Source organism: Pituophis catenifer, unplaced genomic scaffold (genome assembly GCF_029215685.1).
Source record: "Pituophis catenifer annectens isolate HBS135680 unplaced genomic scaffold, rPitCat1.0.hap2 SCAF_3, whole genome shotgun sequence".
NCBI classification, from domain to species: Eukaryota; Metazoa; Chordata; class Lepidosauria; order Squamata; family Colubridae; genus Pituophis; species Pituophis catenifer.
This window is the reverse complement of record NW_027256883.1, coordinates 215,133,231-215,159,802: the sequence shown is the minus strand read 5'-3', so window position 1 is coordinate 215,159,802 and position 26,572 is coordinate 215,133,231. Positions and strand designations below refer to the sequence as shown.

General features: G+C 45.6%; 1 protein-coding gene across 1 annotated transcript; it reads right to left on the bottom strand.

Moving 5' to 3' along the window:
• Window positions 1-437: 437 nt before the first annotated feature.
• On the bottom strand, window positions 438-23,766 carry LOC139314603 (bactericidal permeability-increasing protein-like). Its single transcript, XM_070940290.1, is given in 16 exon segments — window positions 438-768; window positions 1,833-1,909; window positions 2,547-2,610; window positions 2,960-3,002; window positions 6,019-6,086; window positions 7,640-7,807; window positions 9,043-9,102; window positions 9,641-9,769; window positions 9,772-9,819; window positions 10,870-10,961; window positions 12,082-12,145; window positions 13,247-13,310; window positions 17,585-17,740; window positions 19,432-19,560; window positions 21,101-21,215; window positions 23,608-23,766. Coding segments are annotated over 16 exon segments (1,425 nt in total). The 5' UTR covers window positions 23,717-23,766; the 3' UTR covers window positions 438-729.
• Window positions 23,767-26,572: the final 2,806 nt, after the last annotated feature.

Below are 26,572 nucleotides of genomic sequence, written 5' to 3'. Positions count from 1 at the left end.
TTGTCGTGTTTTACCTTCTGTTCCAAGATGATAACCTTCAGGAGACGTCCCTCAAGCATCCAAAAAGCAAGATTTGTGCCTGTCTCGGTGGCCTCTTATTATTTTTCTCCAAGGAGTGAAAAGTGGCAAGCAATGGTGTTACACACGCGCTCCCAGGTTCGACTTACATGCATTCACACACAAACTCCCAGTTCAGGTCAACAGCCCCACTCAAAACACTTTCAACCCAACTGGTTTTTTGGAAAACTCGGAGACCCAAAGGAGTTAAAGGAACAAGAAAACTTTGCTGGTGACAATGCACATTTGCTCTTTTTCACATGCACGCACACACACACACACACACACACACACACACACACATACACACTCACCCCTACACTTATCCACATCTTCCTCACCTCAGCCATCAAGCACTAGTTGTCTAGGATTTTCCTCCAGTTGATTTTTTATTATTATTTTGAGCTGTCCAAAGGTGCAAATGGCTGAAAGCACGGGCAAACACAAATGTTAACTCCAATAGGCAGGAATATTTGTAGCTCAGGGATGAACTGAAGGGTCCTTGGCAGTCTTTGAGATGGGGGGGGGGGGGAGAGAATTCCATGTGAAAAGGGCTGTTCCTGGAGAATTTTCTGCAGAACCCCAAACTGAACTCCAGTGGAACCAGGAGTAGGGATAATATTCCTCCTATTTTTTCCTCCTGTTTTTCTCTGTTTCTCCTCTGCACCTTCTCTATCCGTAGCGCACGTCCGATGCAAAGACCAGGAAATCCTGCAGATAGATAGAAGGGGAAAGGTTTACTCATCTCTCTAGCCCTGTCTCCATCCCTCCCTCTCTCCCTCTATTTTTCTCTTTCTCCCTCTCTCTTTCTCTCTCTCTCTCTTTCTGTCTCTCTCCCTCCTTCTCTCTCTTTCACTCTCCCTCTCTCTCTCTTTATCTCCCTCTCTTTCTCTCCCCCTTTCTATCTTTCTCTCCCCTCTCTTTCACTCTCTCTCTGTCTCTCTCCTCTCTCTCTCTCTCTTTCCCCCTCCCTCCCATCTTTCTCTTCCTCCCTCTCTTTCTCTTGTTCTTTCTCTCTCTTCCCTCCTTCTCTTTCACTCTCTCTGTCTCTTTCCTCTCTGTCTCTGTCTCACTTTCTCTTTATGTCTTTCTGTCTCTTTCTCTCTCCCCCTCTCTCTTATCTTTCTTTCTCTCCCTCATTCTATCTTTCTCTCCCCTATTTCACTGTGTCTCTCTCCTCTGTCTCTCTCTCTCTCTCTCCCTCCCATCTTTCTCCCTCTCCCTCCCTCTTTCTTTCTCTCTCCTTCTCCTTCTCCCTCTCTTTCTCTTGTTCTTTCTCTTTCTCTCTCTCCTCCTTCTCTTTCACTCTCTCTGTCTCTCTCCTCTCTGTCTCTCTTTCTCTTTTTGTCTTTCCTTCTCTTTCTCTCTCTCCCCCTCTCTTTATCTGTCTTTCTTTCCCTCATTCTTTCTACCTTTCCCTCCCCTCTCCTTCACTCTCTCAGTCTCTCTCCTCTGTCTCTGTTTCTCTCTTTCTATTTACGTTTGTCTCTTTCTCTCTCTCTTTCTCTCTCCTTCCCTCCCTCCCCCCCTCCCTCTCTGTGGTCGAATCAGAAAATTATAATCCTGTTGCTACGAGGATGCAAACTTTGGTCTCCTTGGCTCAGTTTGCAATCTCTAGGGTTTGCTAGATTTCCGAATGTTCACGACAAAATTTATAGACAGATAAGACTGTCCTAGACTCATAAACATTCCTTAGCATCTGTTTGGAGGCCCCTGCGATAGGACAAAAGTCAGTCTCCCACCTGTCCCACTGAAATGTCCCACCAGTCACTCACCTGGTGAGCCTGAAGGATGGGGTTGGAGAGCTCCAGGTGATCCAGGAGGGGGAGGGGAAATCCTTCAGCCAGACGGGCTGGAAGAGAGAAGTCACAGCATCATGCAGGAAAGCTAAAGCATGGGATTATCTGTTATCATCACCCTTCATGGTCTTCTACTCCAACCCCCTCTTCTCAAGTGGGAGACCCTGGAGACCATTTTGGACAAATGGGTCTCCAATCTCTTCTTCAAAGCCTCCAGTGATGGAGCAGCCACAACGTCTGGATGGAAGCCCTTCCAGTGAGAGATTGTTCTCACTGTCAGGAAGTTCCTCCTTGATTCCAGATTGCTTCTCTGATGATCTTCCACCTGTTACTTCTTCTCCAGAATAGAATCCAGAATAACAGAGTTGGAAGGGACTTTGGAGGTCTTCTAGTCCAACCCCCTGCTCAGCCTGGAGACCTTATACCATTTCAAACAAATGGCTTTTCAATCTCTTTGTCAACTTGCAAAGCTTTCAAGTTGCCATGAGCAGGAGGGAGGGAGAACTAAAGTGCATTCCAATACATTCTTTCTGACTGCAATCAGAAGGAGGGTGTTGGGTTTCACAGCCAGCCAAAGTGGTTAATTGGAGAATGTGATTTATGACATGGCCAGAGAGGAGGGGAGAGACAGGGTCATAGGGGAATGTAAATCTACGTAGGATCAGTCTTTTGACTTTACAATGTCCTTACCATTCATCTGTGGAATTAGGATGCTGGCCGTAAGGAAGTTTATGAGGGATTCCAACACTTGTACCTGGAGAGAAATCCAGAATCAGAAAGCCAAATGAATTTGATTGCTTCTCCTCCTTCAATGGGAGATCCTGGATCCATAGGGTCACCCCTGCCTTGGCTTCCAGACCCAAAGGCACCATCCTTCTGACCCAGTTTCCCACCCATTGCCTGGACCCACCAGAAGGACTGAGAGAACATTTCAGTCCATCATCACGTCTGTGGAGAAGGTCCTGTGGAGAAGGACCTAACCCAAGAGGAGAAGACAGGATGATCCCAATCTAAACTGGGTTTCTGGCTGGGACCTCAAGAAGACTGGGAAGGAGGGAGAGCATAACATTTCAGGCAACACCCCCCCCCCCCCAATATCTTACCGAGAAGAACCCAACATCTGAGTGCTTTAAGGAGAACTTCAACCTACAGAAGGAACAGACAGAGTAATGTGTTGAAATCCATCACACAAGATCTAGCCTAAATGTCAGGCCTGCCCCAGCTCAGATCCTTAGGAAAGAAAGACCCTCGACTCCATTTAGCTGAAGTGATAAATCTGTTGAGGGTAAAACTGCCCTCTGCAAAGCGGTGCAACGGACCAGACAGCGAATAGATACGTTGCTTAGCAAAACACACAGATACTCACAGACTCTGAACAGTTAAAGAAAAATAAACAGTCTTTACTTGTAGTAAAACAAAACAAACTTGGCTTCTCAAAACAAAGATAGCATTTCTTCAAATAATCACGGTTCAACACAAAAACATAGTTTGCCTACAATTCCAGTTCTCTTCAGTAACACAGACACAGTTCCTTTCAGCAGTTCAACCTTCTAATAGCAGGAGCAGAAGTGAACGAACTTCCTGCCTTCTTTTATGTCTGCTTAGCACAGCCAATTAGTCATCTTTGTTAGCAGTTAAAGTTACAGAACATTGTTTTCTATATATTACCTACCCAACCGTAGGATAAGCACCCAACTAGATTTGTGATGGCAAACCTATGGCACGCATGCCACAGGTGGCACACATAGCCATATCAGTGGGCACACGAGCTCAGCTGATTTTCGGGCCTTCTGGGCTCACCAGAAGTAGGGAAACAGGCTGTTTCCTATCTCCGGAGGGCCTCGGGGTGGTGGTGGGGAAGGACCGTTTTTTTCTCTCCCCAGGCTCCAGAGGCTTTCTAGGAGCCTGGAGAGGGCAAAAAACGGGGGTGGGGAAGGCGCTTTTTTCTCTCTCACCTGGCTCCAGGGCCTCTCTAGGAGTCTGAGGAGGGCGAAAATGGCCTTTCCCATCCTCCCCAAGGGCCACCAGAGGCCGAAAATGACTTGTTTGACAACTTCCGGTCCTACCGGAAGTTGGCAAAAGGGTTGTTTCTGGCATTTGGAGGACCTTGGGGGGGGGGGGAGGCTGTTTTTGCCCTCCCCAGACTCCTAGAGAGGCCCTGGAGCCAGGTGAGAGAGAAAAACGGGCCTAATTGGCCATCGTGTGCCAGGTACGGGGTAGGAGCCGGGGGGGGAGTCGTGTGCACATGTGTGGGGGGCGGATCGCACAGAATTATGGGTGTGGGCATGCGTGCGCGCGACCCCCCCCGCCCTCCCTCCTGGCACGCGATAGTAAAAAGGTTAGCCATCACTGCGATAGATTATTTTACTAAGGTTAAGTGGTTGCAGCGAAAGCAAGGCTAAATCTGAATATTCCCGCGCAAAGGTTACACTGTTTCCCATTCCTTGGCCCTCCTCCCTTGACCGGTACATCAGTGTCCAATAGTATTCCTTTTTGATGTTCTGGGCATGGCTTGGATGATTGACACCAAGCGATGCAGTTTCGCATTCTGTTCTCAGGCCAGAGGTCCTTGAAGGCTGGTGTATTGATTCTGGATCGACACCTCCGATTTCCATCAAGGCTGTCACCCCGCCCCCACCCCCCGCCATTTTTCTTTACACACCCATTCCCATCTCTACCAATCTACATTTCATTCCCCCCTTCCTCCCCACTGGCCTTTTATGACAGGATGCCAGCAAAGTGTAAAACCTGAAGATGGCAGATCTGACGTTGAGCCAAGTTAGTGTAGGACAGTGTTTCTCAACCTTGGTGTAGGAAATGACCAGGCTGACCCCAGAGAGGTGCGGTCAAACATGTCATCGGTCTCAAGCCCTTCATGCCCACAAGAGATCTAAGTCCAGTGCTCCTTGAACCCGTTTGCTTTGACCGTTTAGCAGTTCAGATTCTTGGAAAAAGCTTCAGCATACAATAAACCTATATATTCATTTCCTGATCTGCTGCGCTTGACGTTAGTGGAATGACCCTCCCTGGATGAGAAGTCCTTTGCCAGGGTGCTGAAGCTCAACTTGGAGAGACCCTCATAGTCAGGATAAGGAGGCAAGCATTACGTCATGACCCTTTTTAGAGCCCTATGGATGTCACAAGAGTTTGCAGCTCAATAAGCAGTTGCAGGTGGGCCTCGACTTGGAACCACAATTGAGTCCAAAACTTCCATTGTTAAGCAAGGTGGTCATTGAGTGGCTTTTTGTCTCATTTTACGACTTTTCTTGCCATGGTTGTTAAGTGACTTATTTACTCATTTATAAATAAATCACATTATTTATTTACAAATGAATTATTTATTTATAATGATTTAAAAGTAAAGGGAAAGGTTCCCCTCGCACATATGTGCTAGTCATTCCCAACTCTAGGGGACGGTGCTCACCTCCATTTCTAAGCTGAAGAGCCAGCGCTGTCCAAAGACACATCTGTGGTCATGTGGCTGGCATGACTCAACGCCAAAGGTGCACGGAACGCTGTTCCCTTCCCACCAAAGGTGGTCCCTATTTTTCTACTTACCTTTTTTACCTGCTTTTGAACTGCTAGGTTGGCAGAAGCTGGGACAAGTAACGGGAGCTCACCCCGTTACGCAGCACTAGGGATTCGAACCGCTGAACTGCTGACCTTTCGATCAACAAGCTCAGCATCTTAGCCACTGAGCTACTGCGTCCCCTTGTAATGATTTGGCATATGGCAAAAATGTTAGAAAGCACATCACCATTGCATACTCAATGAGCAAACTATTCACCCCTGTTTACAAATTCAGATTTATATAAATACACGATGGAGATGTGTTCAGAAAGTCTCCGTTAAATGAGCCACTTCAATTGTTAAATTAGTGACAGGGTTGTTAAGTGAATCTGGCTTCCCCATTGGTCACAAAAGGGGACAATGTGATCCTGGGACACTGTAACTGTCATAAATATGAGCCAGTTGCTGAGCATCCGAATTTTGATCACTGCAAAATTGATGCTGCAGCGGTCGTAAGTGTGAAAAACAGCCCTAAGTCACTTTTTTCAGTGCCGTTGTAACTTCCAACGGTCACTAAACAAATTTTATAAGTCGAGGACTGCCTGTATTTCTGTACTGAGTCAGCGTTAGGTCCTGCCCTCCTATGACTCACCTGCCAAGCTTCAGGTTCCCAAAGATCCTGGTAGAATTGACAGCAACTTTGGCAGAAACTGGGCTGGTCTGAAATGAGAAAAAACGCAGATCTTTAGCATATGTTTCCATACTGATCGACTTAACGACTGTAATTAAGTCCAGAATTACGGTCGTTGAGTTGTGCCAATCATTAAGCAGATTGTCATATGATCCATTTTACATTTTTTTTTTTTGCAATGATTGTTGTTACGTAATCCTGGCTACTTTCCTTAGTGACCAGAGGCAGGCCCGCCTGACCAATAACCAGCCAAGACCCAGTGAAGGCTTTCTTGTTTCATTTATTGCAACAAACGGGGAGAGACAGTTATCAAAGCTCGGTTCTTTCCAAAGGTTCCAACCCAAAATCATCATCATCATCGTTTAATGACCCCATAGTCCCTTGCGGGGTGGAGTCAGGGCAACTGAGTGGAGCTAGAAGAGTGTTTTACTGGCCGGATGCCCTTCCTGTCTCCAGGGCGGAGTTTTGTTCGGCAGATATATTCTCACTGTGCCCAGAGAGAGAAATATCTGCCTCTACCTAGGATCGAACTCACAGCCTCCGGATTGTGAGGCGAGAGCTCCACCTCTAGGCCACTGCACCACTCCCTTCTTAATAAAAACCCTCTCCTGGATGCCACATCCCTCCTCGTTCCCCATTGGGTGAGGTACTATGAGGTTACACTCTTTCCACGCCTCCTGCATATTTCCTGCTACATAGTAAATCATACATCCCATGTACACTAAAATTAGAAGATTATTTATGCAAGGTGTGTCAGTTAATATTCGTCAGCTAATTAGACATGCTCAGCTGCCTGTTTTAAGTCATGGGCATTATTTATGGCTTCTTAGAACCATCAATTTTTTTCCTATTTTTCAGTTTTAGCTTTGCCTTTCCTGTTTTCCAATGCAGTTATTCTTTCCAGTTATCCCATTCAGTTAATTTTCCCTGCTTAGCCGTTTCCTCTCACATTTTGCCCCATTTTGCCAACTTTCTTGCCACTGTTACTAAGCGAATCCCTGCAGTTGTCAGGACAATAACACGGTTGTTAAGTGAATCTGACTTCCCCGTTGACTTTTTTTAAAAAATTTGATTTATATGCCGCCCTTCTCCGGAGACTCAGGGCGGCTTACAATGCGTTAAGCAATAGCCTTCATGCTTTTGTATATTTTTATACAAAGTCAGCTTATTGCCCCCACAAACCGGGTCCTCATTTTACCCACCTTAGAAAGGATGGAAGGCTGAGTCGACCTGGAGCCTGGCGAGATTTGAACTTGCAGTAATTGCAGGCAGCTGGTGTTAATCACAATGCTATCTGAGCCACCAGCCACCCAGGACTTTGTTTGTCAGAAGGTCGCAAACATGACCCTGGGACACTGCAACTGTCATAAGTACATGCCAGTTGCCGAGTGTCTGGATTTTAGTCACATGACCAATGGGGACACTTCACACTGTGTGAAAAATGGTCATAAGTCCCTTTTCTCAGCGCTGTTATAACATCGAACAATCACTCAATAGTCGTAAATCGAGGATTATCTGTAAATAGACTTCGCAAAATATCTGGATTGTCCACCATGGACCATAACATGGAGAGTTTACTTACCACTCCGATCAGAAAGAGGGGCGCCAGGGAAGAATTTGGGAGAATCGCAAAGGCCTGGATGTCGACCGAAGGGGTCAGCGAGAGGGTTTCGGGGGTGATGCTCAGAGATGGGGCCGAAGAAGGGGAGACCTTCAGCTTCATCGGCATGTTGTGGTAGAGCTTCTTCAGCTGGGGAAGGTAAGGAGAAAGTCACATTTCCAGGGATGCTTGAAGACCTGCTGTGATGACCCGGGACAAGGCACGGAGGCCACACAGCGAGCTGAGAGTTTAAACTCCCCTTTAATGCTCCGAAATTCCCCCAAACGCTCCCACATTCTTGGCAAGTCCCAGAGCAAAGCACGTGCGCACGCAAACACACCCGTGGCAGCCTCTGGCTGTGCGCAGTCCAGCAAAGCAAAGGAACAGGGAAATTAGTCCACAAAACAAGGAACAACCAATGAGTCCACGATGTAAGGAAGAAGCAAGCAGTCCTGCAAACTCCAAATGTCTTCAACGGCACAAACAAAACTCTACAAATTCAGTGTTTGTTCCTGACAAATGCCCCTCCCCACAGCATCTCCTTAAATCTCAGTCCCCAGATGTGCCTTGTGAATAGGAGTGAGGCGCTCTCCTCCCAAATCATTGGATTGGCCTGCGCTGTTCCCGCCTTCTCTCCACTCTCCATACTCGGGGATCGGGAGAGGGCAGTCCTTGCTCATCACCTGAGCTCTGTTGCTCCTCAGGAACAAGGAAGGATCCATGCATCTTCTCTGTGCTAACAAGCCTGAAATGGTGGTTTGATGCTTCTTAAGATAACCAGGGGCGGGGGGAGGGGGGGAATCCTCGTGCAAAAGGACCCTTTGCTCCAGTGCACAATGGGGGTCGTAACAATTCTGAGGAAGAGGAGAAAGAGAGGAAGAGGAGGAGGAGGAGGAGAGGAGGAGGAGGAGGAGGAGGAGGAGGAGGAGAAGAAGAAGAAGAAGAAGAAGAAGAAGAAGAAGAAGAAGAAGAAGAAGAAGAAGAAGAAGAAGAAGAAGAAGAAGAAGAAGAAGAAGAGAAGGAGGGGGAGGAGGGGGAGGAGGGGGAGGAGGAGGAGGGGAGGAAAAAGATGAAGAAGAGGAGGAGGAAGAAGATGAAGAAGAGGAGGAGGCAACATCATCATAAAAGCTGAAGTGAAATGAACCCCAGGGCTTAAAAAAAGATACTCCAAAACATGCTATCAGATCCCCCATCCGATTTTCCCTTCCGCTGCACTCGCAGCCTGATTCCGGGGTCTTTCTCTGCTTTGAGGATGTCATAATTTGGGACTTCTGCAATGCTCCCCTCCCCCTTCCTGCCTATCCTTGGCCACTCCCCACACAACATGCCCCCCACCTCCCTTTTCTTCGAGCCTGGGGGGTAGGGAGGGAGGGAGGGATGCTGACCTGCGGGATGAAGGGTTGGAAGGAGGAGGTGTTCAGCCGGATTTTGATCTCCTGAGGAACCTGCAGGTGGGAAAGACGGTTGGAGGTGAGCAGGTGGGAAAGCAGGAAGGGGAGCAGAGAAGGTCTCAGCCTCTCCAAAAGGCTAAGAAAAGTTTAGGCCCTTTGACCATATCTGGCTCCTGCAGAAATCAAATTGCAGGTAGTCCCCGACTTATAACGGTTCGTTTAGGGGACCGTTCAAAGTTACGACGACACTGAGAAAAGAGTGACTTACAACCGTTTTTCATTCTTAAAATCTTTGCAGCATCCCCAGTGTCACGTGTTCAAAAGTCAGATTATTGGTAACTGATTCACATTTATGACAGTTGCAGCATCCTGATCCCCTTTTGCGACCTTTTGACAAGCAAAGTCCTTGGGGAAGTTTAACGATCCTGTCGCTAATTTAACAACTGAAGCAAGGAAGGTCGTAAAATGGAGCAAAATTCACTTAAGATGCCTCACTTAGCAACAGAAACGTTGGGCTCAGCTGTGGTTGTAAGTCGAGGACAATGAATATCGCCTGGGGTTTAAAGATGGGGGGGGTCGCAGGTGGCCTCACCATCTCATCCACGACCCAGAAGGTCAGGGATTCTGCTTTGTAGTAGACGTCGCCAGCTGTGTTGAAGAAATAAGTGGAGATCCCAAACTGGACCATGCGGTCGTGATCCACCGGGAAAGAGAGAGGAGGCGCGGTGGGAAAGGAGCAGGAGAGCGATGGCCGGTGGAGAAGAATTCACCCTGGTGGGAGGACAGGAAAGAAGTTAGGAAGACACGAAAAGAGGGCAGGGACCGGGCTACATGACGGATGGAATCGATCTATTTCAACCCAGCTGATTGGGCACATTGCAAGATCCCGTCAACCAAAGAGAATCGGCTGGCGAGGAGCAGAAGGTGGGATTTTTCGGCAGTGTCCCCAGCTAATCCTCATGGGGATTAGGGTTAGAGAGCCAGCTTGGTCTTTAAGACACCCAACTAAAAACCAGGAGATGGTGAGACATAGACATGAAAGCTAGCTGGGTGACTTTGAGCCAAAGACTAGGAGACTATGAGTTCTAGTCCTGTCTAGGCATAAAAACTAGCTGGGTGTCTTTGGACCAATCATAAGGAAATAATGAGTTCTGGTCCTGTCTTAAGCACAAAAGCTGGCTAAGTGATTTTGGGCCAATCACAAGGAGACTGTGAATTCTAGTCCTGCCAATGCAGAAAAGCTAGCTAGGTGACTTTGGGCCAATCACCAGGAGTTGGTGAGTTCTAGTCCCACCTTAAGCACGAAAATTGACTGGGTGATTTTGGGCCAATTACCAGGAGATGATAAATTCACAGTCTCCCAGTGATTGGCTCAAAGTCACCCAGCTGGATTTCCTGCCTAAAACAGTACTAGAATTCACCCTCTCCTGGCGATTGGCTCAAAGTCATCCAGATGGCTTCCATGCCTAACATGGGACTAGAACTCACAGCCTCCCAGTTTCTAGCTTGGTGCCTTAACCATGACATCCACCTGGCGCTCGAAGAGTCGAAGTGCAGAAGTCTCTTAATAGCAGCAGTGGGTGATCTGGGATCCATGATGTCCTCTCCACCCACCTGAAAGTCGAACTTGGTTTCTCCCCATTTTGAAGTGGGAAGCAAAGAAGAACTATAGGGGCAACTCCTAAAATGGCAGTATCCTGTACTGGTAAAAAGAGGCTGAGAAATGGGAGGGAAGGAGGGAAGAATGACAGGCAAACTCTGTCATCTGGGAGGCGTCCTTCTGCAGGGCCATCCTCCTCCAAGCTTTCTGCTGAAGCTTACCTTGAGGTCCAGGTCTACACAATCACTTGTCGCAATTGGTGGCCCAATCAGAGAATAATCGATGTTTGATGTGTGGTCGATATTGGCGGTAACTGGGGAGAAAGACAACGTAGGGATGACATCAAGGAACTTGGTCCCTTCTGTAGGATAGCCTCAAGGATGATGGAGAACCATACAATCTTAGAATCCTAAGGCTGGAAGGGACCTTGGAGGTCTTCAAGTCCGAACCCCTGTCCAGAGTAGGAGACCCTGTACCATTCCAGACAAATGGTCGGCCAATATCTTCTTGAAAACCTCCAGTGATGGAGCATCCACAACTTCTGGAGGCAAGTTGTTCCACTGGTTAATTGTTCTCACTGTCAGGAAGTTTCTCCTTAGTTCTAGGTTGCTTCTCTCCTTGATGAGTTTCCATCTCTTATTTCTTGTTGTGCCTTCAGGTGCTGTGGAGAATAATTTGACCCCCTCTTCTCTGTTGGAGCTCCTCAATACTGGAAGATTACCATATCACGCATAGTACTTCTCTTCATTAGACTAGACCTATCTAGGTCCATCAATCGTTCATAGTATGTCCATGGGGAGTCTCAGTCATCTAGGTCACGGTTGTCCCAAAGGTGCTTTTTCAAGAGGCAACTGTACTTTCTGGTTTTTCTTCTTTGAAGATGTTTCGCTTCTCATCCAAGAAGCGAAAGCTGAAGAAGCTTCTTGGATGAGAAGCGAAACGTCTTTAAAGAAGAAAAACCAGAAAGTACAGTTGCCTCTTGAAAAAGCACCTTTGGGACATTCATAGTATGGTTTAGCCTTCAGACTCAGATGGCAGGACAAGAAGGAACAGATGGAAACTCATCAAGGAGAGAACCAATATAGAAATAAGGAGGAATTTCTTGACAGTGAAAACAATTAACCAGTGGAACTGCTTGCCTCCAGAACTTGTGGGTTCTCCATCTCTGGAGGTTTCTAAGAAGAGATTGGACAGTCATTTGTTCGGGGTGGTATAGAACAGGAGATTAGACTAGAAGACCTCCAAGGTCCCTTCCAACTCTGTTTTTCTATAATAAGGGATCCAATAATAGGACAAAAGAGTGAGCAGAAGCTGTAGACCAGTTAGGCAGAAACACTGAGATGCAAACAAAGCTTGTTGGTTTCCTGATATGATGGTCTTCTGAAGGAGAAAGCTTTTGAGGTCCATCAATGCTCCAAGGGTTTTGCTCTTACCTGGCAATGACTGAAGATGGGGCTGCAGTTTGGAGTTAACGGAAGTTCTCACTATCTCACATATCTGGAAAAAAAATGCACAAGGAGACAATCCTTAAGAGAGGAAAAGCAAAATAAAGCAACGACTAACCAGAAAAGATGGTAAATTAAGCAGGATTGTCCTGCAAGCCACCATTTCCTACCATGAAAGGTTGCTGGATGTGACACCTCCTAAATTTGTAGGCCAATCCAAGGAAGGTCTTTGTGTGCTACAACAGAGTTTGGCAAAGACGCTCATAACCTCAAAAATAGTCCTCAAAGCTGGCCGCTCAAACAACTCTATTAGGATAAAGCTAGATAAAAACCCTCTGCAAAGATCACTTGAAAAATATGTGGCTTGTTTAGGCAATATAACCAAGGACCATGTGTAAAATGTGGCAACACATTTCGGTTGAGCAACTTGATTGCTCAATGTGAAAAGATCCCTGCAAAGGACTTTCAGTTGCTGATCACTCCCTGAAGAGCAGTTAAGATAAAACAAATAAACCCATTGAACGACTCCGTAAAACAATGAAGAACGGTTGCAAGATTTGGGTATGTCTAATCTAGAGTAAAAACTAGGAGGGAGATTGGTAGCAGTCTTCCAGTATTTGAGGGGCTTCCACAAAAGAAGAGGGGAATCTACCTATTCTCCAAAGCACCTGAAGGCAGGACAAGAAACAACGGATGGAAACTGATCAAGGAAAAGTACTCCATATGTGGTCTCAGTTGTATGGTACTATCATTTTTTGTGATCTTGATGCTATCCCTTTCTGATAAGAGTCCAGATCTGTGTTGGCCTTTTTGGGCAGCTGCAGCACATTGCTGGCTCATGCTCCAGCAGTGGTCCATCAGGACATTTTATTCCCTCTCACAGGTGCTACTGTTCAGCCAGGTGCACCTTTGAATGGTGTTTTTGGGGTGAACAGCTTCTAGTTTGGAAAGCTTAGGTCAGGGGTCTCCAAACTTGACAACTTTAAGGCTTGTGGGCTTCAATTCCCAGAACTCTGGGAGTTGAAGTCCACAAGTCTTAAAGTTGCCAAGTTTGGAGACCACTGGCTCAGATGCTTTCTCATTCTTGCAAATGTCCTTTCTTAGAAGTCAAGCATGGTGTCAGTGTGAAGGCCCAGCATCCCAGAATCTTTACCTTCCTTTCCATGACTGTCTTGAAAGCTGATTCAACCTTGGTTTCGAAGAGGTTATACAGCCACCTGGAAAAGCAAAGGCCACAGGTTGAGGTTCATGGTCCATAGCTTGGTGAATTGACCTTCAAAAGCCTCCTTGGCTTCTTCAAGAGTTTAGAAGAGAAGAGAATCCTGTTTCCTTCCTCATCCTTGATTGTTTTTTTTAAACATCTGAAGGGGTTCTGTTGACACAGAAGACCCTATGGAGTTGACGGGCCCCTGAATATTTCTAGAACAATGGAATCACAAGAGACATCAATCCTGGACAACAAGACATTTAAAGGTTATGCTTAATGTTGTGAGTCAAATGGACCTTTTTTAAAAAAAGGTTCACTGTGATCTCCAAAAGGGAATATTTTCCATCCCTCTGTTGGCTTAATTGTTAACATTTACAATGTTTATAAGAGGTGCCATCTGAATGACACAAGCTGGAAATAGTTGGACTGTGGGGTCTTGGACTGCTGGTGAGATATTTTGATCTTTTTGTTTCCTTTTCGGCTTTTTGATCGGCTCTTTTAAACAGTATGTAAATGCTGCTAATCTCTATGTGCCTGTTGATGATTGATTGGTCTGAGTGCCAGGCTTCCTGGAATTCAGCCATCAACAGGCACATAGAGGTAAACAACATCTACAGATCACTCAAAAGGGGCAATGAGGCAATGAGGAACAATGTGGAAAGGCATAAAGGAATCAAAAAGACCAAAAGATCTCCTCACCCAGAGAAGCAGAGAATAATGCCAAGATTAACACTAGACCAACAGTCCCCTAATTAACACTAGCAAACAATACCCCAATCAAGGAATGACTAACTCAGACAAACAAGCCTATAGTAAACAACAGCCTAATCAAGGAACCATCAAGAACACTCACATTAACAGGGGAAGCCATTTGTCTAGGAGAGAATAAACCCCATTCACATCTTCCATTGATGAAAAAAACCCCACCAAACTCAGAGAGTTCAAACGACCCCACAGTCATCTTCCTCCTCCTCTTCCTCCTCCACTCCGCAAGCCCCACTCCCTTCTAGCACTGATGATGTTCCCTAGATAGGTAATGAAATGTTTGGAAGAAAACAGCCAAGCTCTGAGAACACCAAGGACCTCCAGTCCTGCTCCTGCTCCTCCTCGCCACACCTCACTCCCTTCCAGCACTGATAATGTTATCTAGTAGGGTAATGAAAGATCTTCAAGAAAACCGCCAAGCTCAGAGAACACCAAGGACCCTGAGCTACAAATATTCTCTTCTAGTCTTAAATTTTGTCCCTCTTATCTTTGAGGAAAGTTATGGGATGAAAGTAACTGTCTACCAAGGCAGGAGAGGGACACCCAAGAAAAAGCAGCCTATTCCCATGGATAGCAGTTTTATGTTGGCTTGAGAACAGCTGCAGGGCACAGCTGTCAAACAGGAAAAGATCATGTTAAGATATGGTGTAAGTCTAACAAGTTGTCCAGGCAATATATGTGTTCTATAACTTTAAATGTATTCTGTAACTTTAAATGTAATGCTGAGTAATTGTACTGCTGAGTCATTGTAATGACTAATGACTGCTGACTGAATGCTGACTGCAATTATTATAATTGTACTGTGGAGTCATTGCACTGCTGACTTCACTTATCTTAAGTGGATAATTACTAGTGTAAACTGTATATAAGGAGAAAGCCGAGCTATATTCATTGTTGGACCTGCTCTCATCATTGCTTGACTTGCTGCTTGACTGGAACTGTTGATTGGAACTGTTACTGTCGTGTGTGAAGACGTGGATGGATATGCTACCATCATGATTTGTTACCAGCGTTGAGTTGCTGTTTGTATGGTAAGAAGGTATTCTGTAACTTCGGACTGATTTGAATGACTAAAGACTTGGATTGATTAAAAGACTATGCAACTGTTTTTTCACTACAAAGTAAAAGCTTTGTTAAACCAGTTTGTATGTATTGTATTCATTGCTCTCAGTACCGTTTCTCTGTGCACTTACTCTACTGGTTGGTAACACAACAATAGCCTTAACAAATCAGACTCGCCAGGTCCACATTGGAAAACTGGGTGGAGCCAACTGTTTTTTGTAGACCAATGATAGCAGGGAAGGGGCCATAAAACAGACTCATTTTGCATGGTCTAATGATGGTGTTGGACCAGGACTTCCCTTTTCAACCCTAGAAAATAATTAGCTGATTTTGAGTATGTTTTCGCTGCCGTCGCTCAGATTGTGCTTGTCGGAAAGATTTCGAAGGGGTTGGCGATACATCACCTTAAATTCCTGAAGGAAAGGCAGACTGGAAATGTAGCACTACGAACAGATAAACCACGGATCCATCACTGGAGGTCTTCAACAAGACACGACAGCCATTTATCCAGAATGTTATAGGGCCGTGATGGTGAACCAATGGCACGCTTGCCACAGCTCACATGCAGAGCCCTCCGAGGGCATGCAAGCCCTTGCCCAGCTCAGCTCCACTGCGCATGTGCGTGCCTCCCGTCAGCCAGCTGATTTTTGGGATGCACACAGGGTGGGGCGTATGCGGGAAACGGGCATGCATGCATAGGGGGCTGGGGGGTGTGGGGGGGCAGCGCCCTCCCCCCCAGCCCATTTTTAGGCCCAGGTGGCTGCATGGAGGCCTACTAGGCACAAAACCTGGATAGCTCTGCAGACGAAGCACTGTAATTTAACACCAGCTGTCTGCAATTAAAGTAAGTTCAAATCTTGCCAGGCTCAAGGTTGACTCAGCCTTCCATCCTTTCTAAGGTAGGTGAAATGAGGACCCAGTTTGTGGGGGCAATAAGCTGACTTTGTATAAATATACAAAAGGATGAAGGCTATTGCTTAACGCTTTGTAAACCGCCCTGAGTCTCTGGAGAAGGGCGGCATATAAATCAAATTTTAAAAAAGAAGAAGAAGAAGAGGAGGAGGAGGAGGAGGAGGAGGAGGAGGAAGAAGAAGAAGAAGTGGAAGAGGAAGAGGAAGAGGAAGAAGAAGAAGAAGAAGAAGAAGAAGAAGAAGAAGAAGAAGAAGAAGAAGAAGAAGAAGAGGAGGAGGAGGAGGAGGAGGAGGAGGAGGAGGAGGAGGAGGAGGAGGAGGAGGAGGAGGAGGAGGAGGGGGGAGGGGGAGGAGGAGGAAGAGGAGGAGGAGGAGGGAGATAGGAGCCCTGGTAACGCAGCAGACTAAAGCACTATTATTAACACCAGCTGCCTGCAATTTCTGCTGGTTCGAATCTCTCCAAGGCTCAAGGTTGACTCAGCCTTCCATCCTTTCTAAGGTAGGTAAATTGAGGACCTGGATTGTGGGGGAAATAAGCTGACTTTGTATAAATATACAAAAGGATGAAGGCTATTGCTTAACACACTGTAAGCCGCCCTGAGCCTCCGGAGAAGGGTGGCATATAAATAAATAAATAAAAAAAAAAATCGGGAGTCGGGGGTAGAGGTGGGATTCAGCCGATTTGGACCAGTTCATGTGAACCAGATGCTAATTTTACATCTGGTTCCCCGGACCTGTAGTTGCAAGGACCCCACCCACCCCACCCCACCCTGCCCCTCCCAGGAGTCTCCACGTGGCCAGTTTTGGATGCCAGGTAAGTGCAGGGCCCGTGCAGAGGCTCTGGGAGGACAAAAAACGGGCCTCCTGGAAGTTCCTGAAGTCCAGAAACAGGCCCATTTCTGGTCTCAGGTGGGCCTCCAGAGCCTGGGGGAGGCTGTTTTCACCCTCCCGGAGGCTCGAGAAAAGCCTCTGGAGGCTGGGGAAGGCAAAAACGCAGAGAACCGGTTGCTAAAATTTTGGAAACTCACCGCTCGAGCGCACATGTGCAGGGCAGCGGGGGAGGATGGGGAGTAGCGTGCGCATGTGCGGAGGGTCATGGGGGAGGTCATGCATGCATGTGCGGGGGGCACGCATTGCATTATGGGTGCCGGCACGCGCACGCTGGTATATGTGCGTGCACACACTTTTGGCACACGAAGAGAAAAAGGTTAGCCATCACTGGTAGAGGGTCTCCTGCTTGGGTGGGGAAGTTGGAGTAGAAGACCTTCAGGTCCCTTCCAACTCTGTTATTCTGTTCTGTTATTCTTTCTATGGCCATGTACATCCTTCCCATCAAGTCCCAAAAAATCTGGAATGCTATAGGATCTTCTGCCATGAGCAGGGGGTCGGACTAGAAGACCTCCACTCCTTTTATTCTATGTTCTAAATAAATAATGTTTAACCCTACTTCAGATCTTCCACTTCCTTGGGAAGAAAGATGATGCTATTGTGAGGGGTAGATATTCATATGAAGAACCCGCTGTGAATATTAACAAAATCAACCTACTCCCATTTGCCAGAAATATCAATGTCGACATTGGAAATGTGGGTGTTGCAATCCAAGGTGGTAACCGTTGGTCTCCCGGTGGCATCGCTCCCCAGCTTCAAGCCCACAGAGATGGAGATGCCGTCAACCTTCAGTTCAAAGGAGCCATCATCCTTCCTGGCAGGAGACACAATATAACAGAAGCATTCCCAAAAATCTCACTCTCTCTCGAGAGAGAGATGATGAAGCCACCAGGCTAAGGCTGGGCTGAAGCAGATATTCCTACAACTCACTTCCTCCTTGTGTCGCCTCCTACTGCTCAAACTGATAGTACCACTTTTGACCACAGGGTGTGACCTTTGAGGACTTCAACAGTCATATAAAGGCCAATATCTGTTAGCCTGTTATTAACATTCAGCTGCCTGCAATTATTGCAAGTTCGAATCTCCCCAGGCTCAAGGTTGACTCAGCCTTCCATCCTTTCTAAGGTAGGTGAAATGAGGACCCAGTTTGTGGGGGCAATAAGCTGACTTTGTATAAATATACAAAAGGATGAAGGCTATTGCTTAATGCATTGTAAGCCACCCTGAGTCTCTGGAGAAGGGCGGCATATAAATCAATTTTTTTTAAAAAAATATATCTATTTATTTGTTAAATTGATATGCCACCCATCTCACTATCCAAAGTGACTATAGGAGGCTTATAATGGCAAAAAGCAAAAGTATAAAAGCATTAAAATTAACAGCAATTCAATAAAGGTAAAAAGCAAGGTGTGTTTTTTGTCTCTCACTCTACCAAACAACTCCTCTAACTCATTCAGCTCACTCACTCAACCAACCAACCAACAACCAACCAACCCATTCAACTCAACCAACCAACTCATCCAACTCACTTAACTAACCAACTAACCAACTCATCCAACCAACTAATCCACTTATGCAACTCAACCCACCAACCAACTCATTCACTAAACAACTCATCCAACTCACTTAAGCAACCAACCAACTCATTCAACCCACTCTACTAAACAACTCATCCAACTCACTTAACCAACCAACTAACCAACTCATCCAACTCAACTAACTAATCAACTTATGCAACTCAACCCACCAACCAACCAACTCATTCAACCCACTCTACTAAACAACTCATCCATCTCACTTAACCAACCAATCAATCAACTCATTCAACTTACTCAACCAACCAACTCATCCAACTCACTTAACCAATCAATCAACCAACCAACCAACCAACTCACTCAACCAACCAACCATCTCATCCAACTCAACCAACTAACCTATTCGTTCAATTCACTCAACCAACCAAAGGCTCCTACCAATATTGAATGAGCCCTCTGGAGAACTGAAGAACTACATCTCAAGATTTCTTCTGGACTTGGTCCCACCTGGAGAGGCAAGTCCTTGATCATGTGCTGACTTCATCCCATGCTGTACATGAGGCTGATTTTCCAGATGTTGCAGAGGTTCAACTGGTAAATAATTAATTTGCCCAGTTGCCTGGAAGAGGCATTGGGGATCCCAAGCTCATAGAAGCAATGTGTGAGTCTTTCTGAACCAACAGAAAAAGTTTGTGTTCTACTTTCATTTACATAAAGGCAGATAAAATTGTTCTAAAGTGTGTAGATTCCTGATACCGGACAATGGCTGCCTGAGCTAAACCACAGGGTTGTGAGGTCCATGTGATGTCCAAGAAGCCAGCCATGGCGGCCCCAGAATGAACTTTCTGTTTTGAGACGGAGTTGCAGTTATTTCTGCCATGAAACAAGAGGGATTAATGGCCTTCTAGCACTTAGCCAATTTCAGAAGCAACTACGAAGATATGGAAAGGGAAGGAGCAGTGAGACTCACAGCCAACGTTTCTTCAGCTCCCAATGGCCGGTCATTTCAGCCAAAGCATTGCTGATGGAGACCCTGAGGCCCTGGCCTGGCATGGGCTCAATTGTTGAGTGGAACAGCTCGAACCTACGAATGTTCAGTCTGCAACAAGGATAGAGAAGAGAAAAAGCTTTTGAGTTTAGTGTCTGGGCTCAATTTTGCCCTCAGTATGTCCAAAACCAGGTCCGTTAAAGATCCAGTTACAAGCAGACAATTTGCTAAATTTTGTTAGGTGTCAATCAGTGGTGAAATGTAAAATTTGTTACTACCGGTTCTGTGGGCGTGGCTTGGTGGTGGTGGGTAATGTGACTGAGTGGGCGTGGCCAACTTTTTTTTTTTTTTTTTAAAAAAAACCTTTTAAAACCATTTTTTCTACAACCTCTTCGGCTGAAGAGGTTGTAAAAAAAATGCTTTTAAAGCCTCTGACGATCCCAGCTGACTTGCCTAATTGGCAGATGCTTTTTTTCCTTTTAAAAACATTTTTTCTATAACCTCTTTGGCCAAAGAGGTTGTAGAAAAAATGCTTTTAAAAGCCTCTGATGATCCCAGCTGAGCCGTGCGATCATCAGAGGCTTTTTTTTTTACTTTTAAAAAGCATTTTTTCAGCCAGAGGTAGAAAAATGCTTTTAAAAATTAAAAAAAAAGTCTCTGATGATTGCGCGGCTCAGCTGGGCATGGGGGGGGGGCAGGAATTTTTGCTACCGGTTCTCCGAACCCCCCACCTCCATCGCTACCAGATCGGGTGATCCAGTCCGAACCGGGAGCATTTCACCCCTGGTGTCAATGTCAGAATCTCTGTATGCATACAATTCGTTAGATTTATTCTTCAAAACGAAGTGCAAAACCAGAAATTGGAGTAATCCATCAAGTTGACCAAGATCAAGAACTTCAAGTTGACCAAGAGGTTTTATTTCTCAAGGAATCTTCTTCAAGGAAGCCCAAGCAGGACTCACTGTGGGGCTCTGGGCTGGGGGATTGCAAGTGGTCTTTGACTTATGACCGCAACTGACCTCAAAAATTCTGTTGTTAAGTGAGTTTGCCCCATTTTATGGCCTTTCTTGCTACAGTTGTTAAGTGAGTCATCGCAGTTGTTAAGTTAGTAACACAGATGTCCCAGAGGTGCTTTTTTCAGGAGGCAACTGGACTTTCTTATTTTTTCTTTGAAGACGTTTCGCTTCTCATCCAAAAAGCTTCTTCAGCTCTGACTGGATGGTGGGGAAAGGAAGGATTTATATTCCTTGCAGACTGTTGGTCATTTGCCTCCTTTTAGAAGGCCGTTGAGGCCACTTGGAGGTTTCTCTGTGTCCTCAGGGTCACCTGAGTGGTGGAAATGGGTGTGGAGCCTTCAATAGCCTTCTCCAGACCCATTTGCATGAAAACATCTGCATAAAACATCCTGCAGCCAAGAAGGCTCCACACCCATTTGCACCACTCAGGTGACCCTGAGGACACAGAGAAACCTCCAAGTGGCCTCAATGACCTTCTAAAAGGATGCAAATGACCAACAGTCTGCAAGGAATATAAATCTTTCTATCTGCCACCATCCAGTCAGAGCTGAAGCTGTTACCCCATTTGGAAGCTCTGAGAGATTCACCTGGACACCCCAAGTCTTAAAAGAGGAAGTCCAGAAAAGCAGCCTCACCTGTAGAACCTGTAGTTGACATTTCCAATAATTTTCACTCTGTAGGTGCCAGAGAATTCGGGCAGAATGATTGCAGGCAAGTCCTTTCGCAAGGTTGCGACTCCCTCTTGGCATGCTGAAACAAAGCGGACAACTTGTGGGCTGACTTTTTTTTTTTAACTCCTTTATCACTTCCTCATTCTTTTTTTTTAAGATGAAGTAAGTGCAAAAAAAAAATATGTCATATTTGTGAGGTCCTGGGTGCTCTCAGAACTTGGTGGTTTTCTTGCAGATGTTTTATGACCCAACTAGGGAACACCATCAGTGCTAGAAGGGAGAATTTCTCTGCCTTTCACTAGCACTGATGATGTTCTCTTGTTGGGTCATGAAATGCTTGCAAGAAAACAACCAAGCTCAGAGAGCACCAAGGACCCTACAGTTCTCCTCCTCCTCCTCCTCCTCTTCTTCCTCCTCCTCCTCTCTCCAAACCCCACTCCCTTCTACCACTGATGATGTTACCTAATTGGGTGATGAAACATCTTCAAGAAAACCACCAAGAACCCCAAAGTCATTGTTGTTGTTGTTGTTGTTGTTGTCGTCGTCCTCCTCCTCCTCCTCCTCCTCCTCCTCCTCCTCCTCCTCCTCCTCCTCCTCCTCCTCCTCCTCCTCCTCCTCTCTCCACATCCCCACCTTGCTTCTATCATTGATGATGTTCCCTAGTTTTATTTATTTATTTATTTATTTATTTATTTATTTATTTATTTATTTATTTATTACTTCGATTTATATGCCGCCCTTCTCCGGAGACTCAGGGCGGCTTACAATGCGTTAAGCAATAGCCTTCATACTTTGGTATATACCTGCTCAGTAGGGCTTTTGGGGGACCCCCCTAAGCGGTCTTCTTTTTTATACAAAGTCATCTTATTGCCCCCACAATCCGGGTCCTCATTTTACCTACCTCGGAAGGATGGAAGGCTGAGTCAACCTTGAGCCTGGTGAGATTCGAACTTGCAGTAATTGCAGACAGCTGGTGTTACTTAACAGCACTTAGTCTGCTGCGCCACCAAGGCTCTTCTTAAAGTTGGGTCATGAAACATCTGCAAGGAAACCACCCTAACCCTAACCCTATCTAAAAACTAAAACGGCAAGACTATCTCAAAAGATACAGGTTTTATCAAGAACAAACCGAAGTGTCTGATGGATGCCTTTCACTCTCCAAACCCCTTTCATGAAACCCTGGGTGGAGGTTAGGGGCTTCAGCCCCCAGATCCAGTCCAAGAAGGGATTGAGGAAAAGCTGTTTTAGCCCCAGACAAACAAACCATGTTACTTTGCAGCTCAAGTATGCTTAGCTATGCCCGTTGTGTGCAATAACCCAACTATGTCATTCTTCAAAGAATTGACGCCACAAACCCGCTGGAAAAGTCAGGATTAGGCCAGGAATCCTGTTTGTTTGCTTTTTTTAAATTTGATTTATATGCCGCCCTTCTCCAGAGACTCAGGGCGGCTTACAGTGCGTTAAGCAATAGCCTTCATCCTTTTGTATATTTATACAAAGTCAGCTTATTGCCCCCACAAACTGGGTCCTCATTTCACCTACCTTAGAAAGGATGGAAGGCTGAGTCGACCTTGAGCCTGGTGAGATTCGAACTTACAGTAATTGCAGACAGCTGGAGTTAAATTACAATGCATTAGTCTGCTGAGCTATCCAGGCTCTTTTTAATTATTCCGTAAATGGGAGGGACCTCAGAGATCTACTAGTCTAGTTGCAGAATTCAAAAATGGATTTTAGAAATCATAGGATGTAGAATAGATTTGAACCCGGAAACGTTTTTACTAGGCATCAAACCAGAGAACTTAAACAAATCTAATTGGTATCTCGCTCTCCACATCATCATTGCAGCCAGGATCTCATTCGCGCAAGAATGGAAATCCAAAAATATCCCATCGGAGGCTACGTTAATTGCAAAGATCATGGACTGTGCAGAAGCAGACAAACTTACTGGACTTTTGCGAGATAGACAAGAGTCGGAGTTATATAGGAGCTGGGACAGATGGTATGCTTGGCTGCAAAAAAGAAATCTTAAGAAGAATGAAAATATTAACCTTAATGTGAACGTGGGTAAATATTTACAGGAGTATTGCATGACAATTGAGAATTTTTTTTCTGGTTAAACTTTTCTTTCTTTTGATGAGTTAGCTTAATGGAAGTTTGTACTTTCTCCAGGCGAAAATTGATACTTTAAAACTCTATATGTATTATATTACTCTCTGCAATTCTATCCATATTATTATATTTTTTTTCTGTATTTTTTAATAATTTTCAATAAAAAAATTTTTTAAAAAAAGATCTACTAGTCCAACCCCCTGCCCGTGGCCAGAGATCCTACACAATTCCAGACAAATGGCTGCAACAGGAGAGTCACTTTTGGGTCACCCCCTCTGTTCTCCTTGCACCCCACTCATTGTCCGATGGTTGGCTGTGGGGCAGAGCGGGCTCCAGGGTGGAAATAACAGCTGGGTACCTACCATAATCCAATCCTTTCCTGGTGATTCTGCCTGCAAATCCTGGGTTTACGCCCTCCGACGCGGACACTAAGCAGCCCAGCCAGAACACCAGAAGGCTGACCCTACGCATCTTCACCCCTCCAAACTCCCGGAGACCTTCTGCTCAGACCAGGGTGGGTGTCTGCAGATCCTGCCGCTGGGTGCATCTAGTGCAGAGAAAGAGGAAGCAAAAAATGAGCTTTGAGAAGAAACAGGAAGCTGCCCTCTCGTTCCGGAAAGAGGCTTTTCCCTGCCTGACCCGTTTGCAGCCTAGATTTGGAGTGGGATTTTTCCCCAGAGGCTCTTCCGATGGTGACAATGTCCAGTTGCTGCTTGGACATTGCAGTCTTGTGACTCACCACAGAGATTATGCCTTTGATGCTCAGGTCACTTGGGTGACGTCGGTTGGATAGAAAGCAAACATCGGAGCATTGTTTAAAATAGAATAGAATAGAATAGAATAGAATAGAATAGAATAGAATAGAATAGAATAGAATAGAAATTAGAATGGAATAGAATGGAATAGAAGGGACCTTGGAGGTCTTCTAGTCCAACCCCCTGCTTAGGCAGGAAACCCTACACCACTTCAGACAAATGGTTATCCAAAATCTTCTTAAAAGTGTCGGAGCATTCACTTCTGGTGGCAAGCTGTTCCGCTGGTTAATTGTTCTAATTTTCAGGAAATTCCTCCTCAGTTCTAGGTTGCTTCTCTCCTTGATGAGTTTCCACCCGTTGCTTCTTGTCCTGCCTTCAGGGGCTTTGGAGAATAGCTTGACTCACTCTTCTTTGGGGCAGCCCCTGAGATATTGGAAGACTGCTCCCATGTCTCCCCTTAGCCCTTCTTTTCATCAAACTAGACATAATTAATCTAGACATATCCAATTCCTGCAACTGTTCTTTATCTGCTTTAGCTTCCAGTCCCCTAATCCTCTTTGTTGCTCTTCTCTGCACTCTTTCCAGAGTCTCCACATCTTTTTTACATCGTGGCGACCAAAACTGGATGCAGGATTCCAAGTGTGGCCTTCCCAAGGCCTTGTAAAGTGCTACTAACACTTCATGTGATCTTGATCATTGTAAAGGGATCATTGTAAAAGATTGCCAGTAAAATATAGAATAACCGAGTTGGAAGGGACCTTGGAGGTCTTCTATTCCAACCCCCGCTCGAGCAGGAGAACCTTACCATTTCAGCCAAATGGCTCTCCATTCTTTTCTTTAAAACTCCAGTGTTGAAGCACCCACAACGTCTGAAGGCAAACCCTTCCACTGGCCAATTCTTCACTGTTAGGAAATTCCTATTTAGTTCCTAGCAATATTTCACAAGAGGCCTCCACCAATATCCAGAGTTTCATCAATACCAATCCTTCACGAGAGGACCGACACTGAAGATCCTGTCTGGATCCCATTTATTTCTTGCTTCTCCGGGACTTTTAAGTACAAAGATGGGAACACCCATCCAATGAACCATTTTCCTGAAATGGCCTAGCTAGGGTCTCCTGCTTGGGCAGGGGGTTGGACTAGAAGACCTCCCAGGTCCCTCCCAACACTTCTGTTCTTCTTTTTGGAGAGAGGCCGGGTGGTGTTGCACAAGACCACCTGACCCAAAGCTTCTGAGAGGGAGAACATTGCAGAAGGATTATCCAAAGCTTAGCTTTTCTGCAAGAGGGAATTGCAAAACCTGCTTCCAGCTGACTTGAAGAAAAGGAAAAAAGAAAGTTCATCTCGGATAAAGACTTTGATGATCCTCCTTTTGAGAAAAGGAGGGGAGTCCGTGGGATGCAGAGGAGGGTCAGAGCTGACAGGCCAGCTCAGGGGTCGGCAACCTTAATCACTCAAAAAGCCATTTGGACCCATTTCCCACAAAAAAGAAAACACCGGGAGCCACAAAACCCCTTTTGACATATAAAATGAAGATAGCACTGCATATATCACTTTCTACCTTTATGCTATGTATTAAAAAAAAGCTATCGTGTGCTGCATTTATGAAATCAATGACCTGCTACAGAGAAAACACATTTTTATTTCTGCATGCAGTTGTAAAAACATTTTGAACTCCAAAAAAAAAGATGGGGCAAAAAGCTCAATAAATCATATGCTGGCAGGTGTCACACATGGGTGGTTGTGACGCATATTTTGAGCGACAGGGAGCCGCAGCAGAGGGGTGAAAGAGCCACATGCGGCTCCAGAGCTGTGGGTTGCAGACCCCTGGGCTAGCTAGAAGAAACAGGAAGTCCCAGAGAGCTTCTCCCTGGCAGGAAATGGTTGCTGGCCCAGATTGCAAAGGGGTTCCCCCTTTTTAAAGCTCTTTCACCCAGCTCAGCTTTCCTGCTCGTGTGTCTTTGTGTGTGTGTGTGTGTGTGTGTGTGTATGTGTGTGTGTGTGAGAGAGAGAGAGAGAGAGAGAGAGAGCACAGTTCTTACCAGCTTTTGATATGTAGATCTGCTTGTGTTATCTTGCATAGAGTTTCTCCGCTTGCATTGGCAACCATCCGAAGGGTTGGGAGAAGAAGCTTTTGCAGAACAGGCTAAACTTAGTTAGAAGAATGAATCTGGGGAGTTAATCTGGGGAGTAGCTTGACCTGTTCTGGAAATCCAGGCTCTTTGGTTTATGTTTCACTGTTGTCTAGCAATCCAGCAAATGTGCAACTCAGGGTAAATTTGTTGTGTAAACACAGTTACTAAGTTATCCATCCTTTCTGTTGCAATATTTTCAGGATCAGACTCAATAAAGATAATAAGAATTAGAGATTTAAATATATTTCTCTTTAATAATAATAGGCATTCTATATTCGCTGAATATTCAAGATAGAAGCAAAGAAAATGGTGAGGGTGGCTCCTTATATATACAAGGGGTGGAGCCAGGAATGGGAGTGGTAAATTATGAATACATTAAAATCCAAAGAATAAGTTAACCCCTGATGTCCCATATATACAATATTTACACAATAGAG